Source organism: Osmerus mordax, chromosome 7, assembly GCF_038355195.1.
Source record: "Osmerus mordax isolate fOsmMor3 chromosome 7, fOsmMor3.pri, whole genome shotgun sequence".
Classification (NCBI taxonomy): Eukaryota; Metazoa; Chordata; class Actinopteri; order Osmeriformes; family Osmeridae; genus Osmerus; species Osmerus mordax.
The window spans coordinates 17,434,687-17,445,456 of NC_090056.1; the positions used below are offsets into that span (position 1 = coordinate 17,434,687).

Below are 10,770 nucleotides of genomic sequence, written 5' to 3' on the forward strand. Positions count from 1 at the left end.
TGTTCAGAGTGTTGAGGAGGATGAGTTCAGAGTGTTGAGGAGGATGAGTTCAGAGTGTTGAGGAGGATGAGTTCAGAGTGTTGAGGAGGATGAGTTCAGAGTGTTGAGGAGGATGAGTTCAGAGTGTTGAGGAGGATGAGTTCAGAGTGTTGAGGAGGATGAGTTCAGTGTTGCGCGTGTGACGTAGAGGAGGCCACTGCATGTTAGGTGTCGCGTGCGTTGCACAGGAAGTTGTGGCGGTCTTGTTTTCAGTCCTGTGAGCTGAACAGGTGTCACCTCATCCGTTTGGAGCTAAGCTACCACTGTGGAGCCCAGCGAGACTACTGGAGCAACAAGTAGCCACACACACAGACACACACATAGGCAGCCCTCTACCAGTCAGAGCTATGATATGGAGGGCTGGTGAGCACAGATATTGAGTGCTGAGCAGTTACAGAACACATTCAGGGATGTGAAGTCTTGCAGCTCCTCTGTCGTTTCAACACAGGTCAGCTTGATCGTAGATAAGCTTTTAAAGGAACTGCTGCTCGCTGCAACTGATCAGCCCAGTGATTAGCTGACTGATACCCTGCCGAGAATTCAAGTCTAAAGAAAGCGTGCAGATCTCAAACCATGAGAAGAGAGGCTAGAACGTGAGTGACAGGGGACGAGAGAGGTGCCTTTCTCTTTTCCTTGGTCGCTGTTCGATTGGACCGCGTTCGCTGTCTGTTATCCGCGTATCTGTGCAGGTTAACAGACTCGTTTGTCTGTCCATCTGTCCTTCTGTCTGTCTGCACATATTGAAGGTTACCATCCCTCTGACTTACCCCAGTTTTTGCTATAGATGCTGTGTTCTCTCCCTGCTGGTCTGGCATGATGTATTTCAGCAGGGGGAACAAGGGAGGAGGGGGAAGGGGCCCGGGGGGTGGGGTGGGGGGGCTTTGGGTCAATAGCTCCAGGTCATAAAAACTCATTGATCCAGTTTATATGAGGGCTGTTTTGTGATTGGCTCATAATGGAATCTCATACTCAATTTATTGGGTTTCTAAAATAAACAATTTGTTTTAATCCATGGATGGGCAATGGGCTCATCATCAAAATCAATAGCTGTATATTTAAATGTATCAGTCCTGGCTGCTTTGGCACGCTGAAACTGCAGCCTGTAGCTCGATAACAAGGTGATCTAAAATAACGTAGATTCTAAACACTTTAGTTTGCCAAGACAAGATCAGTGTGCTCTTCACGAGGGTTCAGAGAGAGCTTCCGTATTTAGGTGTGAGGATGTTTTTATCTGCATGTGTGTGTGTGTGTGTGTGTGTGTGTGTGTGTGTGTGTGTGTGTGTGTGTGTGTGTGTGTGTGTGTGTGTGTGTGTGTCCTATTTATGTTCAACAACGCAGTTAAACTGATGTTAACAATAATCTATCATTTTTATATAGACATGATTCACAAATGAGTGTTCAATGAGGAAAACATCGCATTTTTCTGAAACAACAGAGCAAATATCATTATAGGCATCATACAGCATGGTAATCGTTATTTTTAATGTTAAAGATTAATCTGGTCATCCTGAATTAAAAAACGGGGAGTAAGCTATAGATTTGAAGTCTGTTGCTCCGCGCGCACGCTTGGGACAGCCGCTCAGTCGCGCTTTGTGTGCGTTTAGGTTCTTGTACGAGACTTCCTGGATTTTAGCGAGCAGCTGCGCGCACCCTAGTCCCGTCGACGCTGATGGGTCAGTGTGTGTAGTAGAATATCTACTGCATGATATCACGAGGTTATCGGTGTGTTTGTATTTGCTGGATTCTGGTTGCATATTCCGCGATCCGTGCGCTTTGGTTAGTGAGAAAACGGTTCGGGGCAGGCGGCTTCGGTCCGATTCAAACAGGTGGAAAAAAGACAAGACAATCCATTGCAGGTGGAGTTTGTAGGAGGGGACCACTTAGCTATCGCCTTATTAGATTTGGACCATTTCTGACATGTGGCCAAATGAGTAATTCCTTAACCACGTGAAAATGGTTCGGTTACGTTCAATCTAGTGTCTTACGGTACGTATGTCTACAAAATAAGCGTTGAAACCTCACACACATGCAGGTGGGAGAGACCCGTTTTGTAGGACAGCCCCTCTCAGTTCCCCAGCGGAGGACAGAAGCCACTGACAGTCGTTACAACCCTCTGGGACGGGACGAGAACAGTCTCACAGCTAACAGGTGTGAGAGCCAGCCAATCTAGCCTGCCACTGCCGGAGACCATTGTTCAAGGAAACATCAATTTCACTGCTCTCCTTCAATGCGAGAGGGTGAAATAAACGGTCATATTAAACCAATTTAACGGAGCCTCGTTAAATATTATAGCTTAGTGAAGAAATTGTGTTTGGAGGGTTTCTGAAACCTCGTTTCTACAGAAAGAGATACGGGACGTCGGGAGAGGCGCTCCACCATCATGTCAACGAGAAAACCCAGCGTGGATTTGACCAGGCGAAGCCGAAGCCCAGAGTCCGAGACTGGAGAGATGTTCGGTGAATTTCAGGACTGGTGTCTTCGCACTTACGGTGACTCCGGTAAAACAAAGACGGTGACCCGGCGTAAATATAACAAAATTCTCCAGACCCTTCTGCACGGCGAGGACTCGGAAGGCGGTGGCGTTTTCATCGAGAGCAACCACATCAACGCCAAATTCAAATTCTGGGTCAAGTCAAAAGGGTTTCAGGTGAGGAGCCTGGAGGGGGAGCCGAACAAGAATGGATCGCCCGACAGACCAGTGCTCTATGTACCCATCAAGGCAACGGTTAGTGTGAGTGTTCCTCTTTCAATACTACAGTAGGCTATTATGTGTGTTTGCTTTTGAGCGCGCTCTCAGTAGTCATCATATTTGTTTATGTAAATATGTGTGTGTGTGTGTGTGTGTGTGTGTGTGTGTGTGTGTGTGTGTGTGTGTGTGTGTGTGTATGTGTGCAACCGTTTTGCGGCTGGTAACTTTCATTGAACATTTGGACCACCAAATGAGGTAAAAAATGTTTTACCTCAGAAGCACCTGCACCGTGCGCTCCCTGGTTACTGCCCAGTTTGAGCACGCATCTCGTGCCAGCAAACCGTGTTTGTGTGTGTGTTGGTTTGTGTGTGTTTGCCCGTGTGTCGACATGAACAGGCCATACTGACGTGGTCGAGACTTGATAACGTGTGATGCTTGTCATCATGGCCCTCCAAACCAGAGGAAGGCAAAGGTCTGTCCTACGAGCTGTCTCTCACACTGTCCGGCGCATGGTCCGTGCGCGCGCTCTCATTCCCGTTCTCTTTTCTTGATCGTGGGGCAGAAGGGGAAATTGTTTACAAATCAGTTGGTAAAGTCTCAAAATATTTGATATGTATATTTAATAAAATCATACACTAAATAACCAGTATTCGATCGGTCACAACCCAAATACCAAATATAATTGTTTGGGATTAACGATGCTCATGAATAAATGACATGGGTGAGATATAAGCATGGTTACCTGACAAGCAGAAGAGAGCTGGCCTATAATGCTTTTTTACAGATTTTTATTTTTATTTGAACTATTATTGTCTTCATTAGAGACATTTAGCTTAATGTATTGTAATAAACTAAAGGCAGGGGTCTTTGAACAGACAGACAAGTTGTGGTGATTTGGAGCCACATCTTATTATGAGCTAACTCTGTTTGCGTTTTGGTTTATTGGTAGAACATTTACAATAGACTAGAAAACTGGGGTTGAATGCCCACTAGTTACACTTGCTGTCAATAGCACCTGTTGGCTGCCTGGCTGGCTACCATGGCTGGCTGAGCCCTGGCTACCATGGCTGGCTGCTTGGTTGGCTGGATGGCTGAAATTAAGCTTTCGACTGCTCCCACTCACAAACCAACCACCTGTCCGAGACTAACATCTATCCCGAAACTCTCACTTGTTTTCCTTTCTCCCTCCCTTCCACCATTCCTTCTTTCTACACCTCTTGTCTCCCTCTTTGTCTCTCTGTCTACACTACAACCTTCATCTCTGCCCCTCCCCCTCTCCTGTGAAATCTTGTGGGTGGTGTAGGTGTGTGTGATGATATGACCTTTTGCAACCTTTCACACAGGAAGGAAACCTAATGTGTTGAAATTGAGGATAAAGAAGAGAGAGGAGAAAGGGATGGTGCGATGCAGGAAACTGGGGAGACAGGCTCCTGAGAAGAGACAGAGTCGGGAGAGGCAAAGTCGGGAGAGGCAGAGTCGGGAGAGTCAGAGTCGGGAGAGTCAAAGTCTGGAGATTCAGAGTCTGGAGATTCACAGTCGGGAGAGTCAGGAGAGGGAGAGTCAGGAGAGGCAGAGTCAGGAGAGGCAGAGTCAGGAGAGGCAGAGTCAGGAGAGGGAGAGAGGGAGTTAACCCTTGTGCTGCCTTCGGGTCACATGACCCAAAGGCCATCGTTGTGTTTACCCAATTTTACCCAATACAAAAACAAATAAAAAGCATTTTCTTTTAACCTTCGCAATGTGGGGGGTCTGAGACAACCCGACAGTTAAAAGAAAATGCTTCACTTTGTTTTTGTATGTGGTAAAGTTGTCGCAATACGACGGTGGGTCACAATGACTGATGGGTCAGAATGACCCGAAGATAACACAAGGGTTGCGAGAGGGAAAGTCTGGATAGGGAGAGACGGGAGAGGGTGAGATGGAGTTAATAGAAGGAAAGAGGGAGTTAGGACAGATAGAGACACATATCTGACTGTGGGAGTCAAAAAGTGGGCCAGAGAAGAGATGGAGGGATAGGGAGTGGGGGGAGTGTGGAAATAGTTACTAGACTAGAGACAGAGAGAGAAAAAAGTGAAAAGGGGAAATGTATAGCTGAAGATAGTCACAGAATGTAGAAACATAGAGGAGAAGGGGGTTGTGGGTGTGTGCGTGTGTTGAAGGAGGAAGCAGCTTGTCCATCACATGGAGTTGACACCAGCCTCTCTCGGTTAGGGGTCCTATTATTAGCCTTGTCCTAACGTCTCTTTCTCTCTCGCTGTCCCCTTCTTTCTTTCTCTCGCTGTCTCTAGCTCTCTCTTTCTCTCTCTTTCTCTCTCTTTCTCTCTCTTTCTCTGGCCTCTTTGTCTCCTGTCCCCCCCCCCCCTGTCTCCCTCCCTCCTGCTGCTGAGCTCAGAGCTCTGACAGTAGTTTGATCAACTGTTGCTGCTCTGTGGTCATGTCCCACTCGCAAAGCTGTCACACACTGACCACACGCCACAACTCTGCACAGGGGCAGGAGGGGAGGGAAAACTGGAATAGGGAAACTGTGTGTGTGTGTGGACAGAGCAGGACAGGACAGAACAAAGCAGAACAGACACAGGCACTCACAGTAGCAGTGACATGCTGATGGCTTGGGGTTAACAGTGGCCTGGGGAGGGATCATAATTGGGCCGTAGTCCACTATCAGGCCCTGAGATCTCTCTAACCCCTCTGGGACCCTTATCCCCCACACGGGTAATACTCTCAATTGGCAGGCGGTTGGTTGGCTGTGTGTGTGTGTGTGTGAGGCGTGGGTGGGGGGTGGTGGTGGTGGGGGGGGGGGGCAGGAAGAGGACATGGTGAGGGTGAAACATGGGGCATACTGTTCACTCCCCACCACCGCCACCCCTTCCTGCATTGAGAAGGGCTTTTCTGGAGATAGAGTATTAAGTAGAGTAGAGTGTTCGGGGGTGGGGGGGGGTTAGGTGGTGGAGCTGAAGAGATGCCTGTGGGATTCCCTCATTCTGCCAACTGTTATGAGCTTGCAGGTTAGGTGCTAGTTATTGATTAGTTTTTTTTTGTCATTTGTGTGTGTGTATAGGGAGTCAGGTGGCTGAGCGGTTAGGGAATCGGGCTAGTAATCTGAAGGTTGCAAGTTCGATTCCTGCCAGCGTCTGCTAAATGTAAATGTGTATGCCTGCGTGTGTGTTTACACACATCTCTTGCTCTTCCCTCCCCTGGTGCCCACTTCTTATTTCTCCCACACACACACACACACACACACACACATACACACACACACACACACACACACACACACACACACACACACACACAGACATACACACACACACACCTCCTTCCCAAAGTCAGGCCTTGGTGGTGTGGAGAAGCTACTAGTGGCAGCTCTCTCTTATTTCAATTTTATTTCCAATGAAATAAGCAATTCAAGGTCTACTCACAAATAAATGTATTATTTTGCATGTATGTCTGATTATGACCAAACAAAATGTTTATATTTATGTTTATGAAACGGTTTGTATAAATTAACCCAAATGTCCAGTTAATGCCCTTTAATTCCTGTAAATTCCCTTGTTCTTGACTTCAACAACAATATTTCCAAAATTCTCCATATTAACTTCCCATGGAAGGTTTACGGAAATTTACGGGACATTTTCCGTCCCTTTGCAAACCGAGCTGTCACAGTATTTTGTGCCCCACCATGGCCTTCCGGAGTGAGTTTGCATTTGTGTGTGTCTGTGTGTGTGTGTTTGTGTGTGTGTAAACGTTGGCTACGGTGGCTGAGTGGAACAAATGGATTGTTGAAAGCAGAGAGAGCTGCTATCTGAGGGGTTCAGGATGGAGGCTCTCTCTCTCTCTCTCTCTCTCTCTCTCTCTCTCTCTCTCTCTCTCTCTCTCTCTCTCTCTCTCTCTCTCTCTCTCTCTCTCTCTCTCTCTCTCTCTCTCTCATTAACACTGTCGGAGCAACCCACTGAGAGGTGTGTCAGGGTGGGGACACGCGTGCTTGCAGGTGCATGTGTTTGTGTTGAGACATGAGTTCATCTTACCTGTGCTGGGCATGACGTTGTCTTGGTGACGAGAATAAGCTTTTTTGATCTACTGTACCTGTTCATTACTGATGAAGTCTTTGATATCTCAGTTGTTTTCTCCTGTCACACGCCAGGTGACAGGAACAGATCGTTCCGGAAACAAATCCACCTTTGCACTTAAAACACTCTAATGAACTGACAGGCCATTTAAGAACATGTTTTTCCTCCTTCAGTATCAATTTAGGCTAATTGCTGCTTGTCTATTTGACTTTCTTTAGAATTTCTGATGAACACTGATTCAACATACACACTTTAATTCTACACACACACGCACACTTTTTTAATTGGATTTAGTTGAATCGTATTGTGTTGTGGAGAGAAGTGTTCAGGTCTTAACTTTCTTTGTTGAGACAAATTGAGCCTCCTACAGGCAGCCTAATCAGAACATGACATGACAGGGCACACACACACACACTCACACCCACAAACACACACTCACAAATACACCCTCACAAACACACAAATTGACCACTTTCAGTTCCGTGTGTGGCTGCTGCCCGCTCCTAGTGTGTTGGAGCCAAGACTGAGGTGAGCTGGGTGAGGCTGTCCTAACTGTCCTAACAACACACATTCCAATCAAGACCAACAAGAACACCAAGCTCCAAGCCAAGTACCGTGTGCCCAGAAATATGGTTTACTGTTTGACATGATCACCTCCTGTAGAAGACAACCAATGATCAGCATAATGACCCTCATCATCATCATCATGACCAAAAATGTGTCGTCATCATCATCACTGTGTGTGTGTGTGTGTGTCTGTGTGTTTATCATTCATTGTGGGGGGAGTAATGGTTGGTCTGACAGCTGCTAGTTTGCTACATGTTGGACACAAAGTGGCTGGCCGTGGAGACTCAAGAGGACACACGCTCTGCTCTGCTCTGAGAGACACACACACTTGCTCTGCTCTGCGAGACACACACACTGCTCTGCTCTGCTCTGCTCTGAGAGACACACCACACTGCTCTGCTCTGCTCTGCTCTGAGAGACACACACACTGCTCTGCTCTGCTCTGCTCTGAGAGACACACACACTGCTCTGCGAGACACACACACTGCTCTGCTCTGCTCTGAGAGACACACACACTGCTCTGCTCTGCTCCGCTCCACTCACCTCCCCCCTGGCATTCTCCCAGTTGCCATGGTGAACTGCTTCCTTGGTCCTCAATGGATGAGAAATTAACACTATTTTTAATTGGATGTGGGCTCTTCATTTGGACGATCTTCTCCCCCTCCCCCACCCACTCCTCCCACCCCCCCTCCCCCTTTCTTTCTAAATGTCCCAAGACAGGTTGTCTCAAATATGACTGTGTGGCATCTTTTTTTACTAACTCCAAACACACACAGCCCTTCTCCCAGCACCTCTCTCAGGAGAAGATGCTGCTCTGGGACAAGGCTTCCAGTCTTCCCTTCTCATCCAGCCGTTATTCTCTCTCTCTCTCCCCTCTCTCTCCCCTCTCTCCTGTCTCTCTTGTCCTGTCCTCCCTTCCCCCCTCCTTCTCTTCCTCATTGCTCCCCCTCTGTGCCCCTGCTGCCAACACTACAGGATAATTAGCTCAGCCAGCTAGCTCTCACTGGGTCCTGGGACTGCCTGTCTGTCTGCCTGTCTGCATCTCTGTCTGCATCTCTGTCTGTCTGCCTGTCTGCATCTCTTCCTGTCGGTCCTGTCTTTCTGTCTGCATCTCTGCCTGTCTGTGTGCCTGTCTGTCTGCCTGTCTGTCTGTGTGCCTATCAGTCAGTTTGTCTGTCCTTCGTCTGCAGAGCTGTTTATCTGGGACAGTGGTTGATCAGGGGGGGGCCTCTTCAGAACCTCAGCCCTCCCCCTGATGAGAGAGAGAGAGAGAGAGAGGGAGAGAGAGAGAGGTAGAGAGGGGAGAGAGGGAGAGAGAGGGAGAGAGAGAGAGAGAGAGGGAGAGAGAGAGAGAGGGAGAGAGAGAGGGAGAGAGAGAGGGAGAGAGAGAGAGAGAGAGAGAGAGAGAGAGAGAGAGAGAGAGAGAGAGAGAGAGAGAGAGAGAGAGAGAGAGAGAGAGAGAGAGAGAGAAATTTAGAGAGGGCTCAAAGAATGCTGGAGCAGGGAGAGGACAGCGGGCACACAGCAGAGGGCCCATGACGGGAGTGTGGGGTCATGCTGATGTTTGTGTGTGTGGTATCGTGTGTGTGCTGAAGTGATGTTGTGTGTGTGTGTGTGTGTGTGGTCATGTCTATCTAGAGCTCATAGTGCTAGTGCAGCACAGTGTCCCTGTCATGTGTGTGTTTATTAGCAGCTATATCTTTGATGCACCACCCCAGCTGGGTATCTGACGGCTTTGTTCCTGTGTGTGTCCCATGTGTTTGTAGTTGTCCTTTGTGTGTGTGGTGTGTACTAGACAGGCTGCCGGTTGGCTGGGTCTGTCTCTGCAGCAGGCCTCCTCTGTCTGCAGGGGCTGAGTGTGCTCTCAGCGCTGCTCTCCTCCTCCCCCTCCATCCCTCCATCCCTCCATCCCTCCATCCCTCCATCCCTCCATTCCAAGCCGCCCACCGGGAGAGGGGTGGGGGCGAACTGCAGGGCGAGGGGCAGCCTCCCGCTTACTGAATCGACCCCCGGAGTCTCTTAGCAACAGGGTTGTTTGGAGCGGGACGGGGGAGTGGTAGAGATGGTAGAGGCAGAGAGAGAGAGAGAGAGAGAGAGAGAGAGAGGGAGAGAGGGAGAGAGGGAGAGAGGGATGGAGAGAAAGGAAATGAAAGAGCGGGCACAATCACGGAAGGAAAGGCGGAGAGAGAGGGAGAGAGGGAGGGAGAAGGGGCTGGAGAGGGAGAAGGGGATGGAGAGGGAATGCAGGATGGGACTAGAGGAGGAGAGAGAAGGCTGCAATTATTTCTTGCTGCTGGAGATGGGGGTGTGGAGAATGGGGGGGGGAGGAGGCGAGATAGAAACAGAACGAGGAATGGGGGGATGCAGGAATGGAGAAAAACGGACAAGGAGTATGACAAAGGTGGGAGGGATGGAGAGAAGAAGAAAAAATCGAGAAATTGCAATTTAAATTGAGAGAAAAGCGAGATTCAAAGAGCGAAGCTGTGCAAATTCACTGGGACTGGTGGAGGCTGGCTATGATGAAGCTGAAACCATCAACAAACTTATTTAGTCCTTCTTTTCCCTCCGCTGCCTTCTCTCTGTCTCCCTTTATCTTTGCAACCCCTGGCTGCCACCCAGCGTGACTCTGAATGTGCCAATGCCCTCTCATGCCTTGACACTATCTGCATCTGTGTGCCTGGGTGCATGTGTGTGTGTGTGTGTGTATGTTTGTTCATTCATGTGGGCATTCAGTTGCTTTTCCCTACCTCCCTCTCTCTCTCTCTCTCTCTCTCTCTCTCTCTCTCTCTCATTGTTGTGACTTTGAACCCTTCCCTGTGTAGACACAAAGTATATGCCTGTGTTTGTGTGTGTGCGTGTGCGTGTGTGTAACTGTGTTTGTGTGTGTTTGTGTGTGGGACGTTGGCTGTCCTGTCTGCTGTGCCTTAAGGTGCCAACCCCCTCCCCCATGTGCGCTTCATGGCCCACATAGCTGTGTGTGTGTGTGTGTGTGAGGTCTTCTGCTGTCACACACTATCGTCCCAGGCCACTGATGTGCCCTACAACCGTAAGGATGTCGGGGGATGGGGCCGGGGGAGGATGTGTGTGTGCATGTTTTGCATATGAGTTTGTATGTGCATGCTTATGTGTTCACGTGGGTGTGTGTATGTGTGTGTGTGCATGCATCCTTATAAGGAGACTTAGGAGAGCAAACGTGTCCAGGCTCAGTTCTCAAGATGGGTCCAGAGGCTGCAGGGCTCCAGGGGCCCCAGTAGGTCCTTAGTAATCTTCATCATCTTCATCATCCATGTCCCACTGTAACGGCAGCCTGTAGCCTGCAGAGCAGACAGAACAACATACCCCTCCGGAACTCACACGGGAGCACGCTGCCATGGCAACCCTCATTACCGGCCTCTCTGTGTGTGTGTGTGT

General features: G+C 48.9%; 1 protein-coding gene across 1 annotated transcript in view; it reads left to right on the forward strand.

The window, feature by feature from the left end:
* The first annotated feature begins 2,419 nt into the window (after positions 1–2,419).
* Positions 2,420–10,770, forward strand: part of LOC136946400 (nucleolar protein 4-like) — a 54,218-nt gene continuing 45,867 nt past the window's right edge. The window contains 1 exon segment of the mRNA XM_067240716.1: positions 2,420–2,764. Within this exon segment, the coding sequence (XP_067096817.1) occupies positions 2,420–2,764 (345 nt within the window).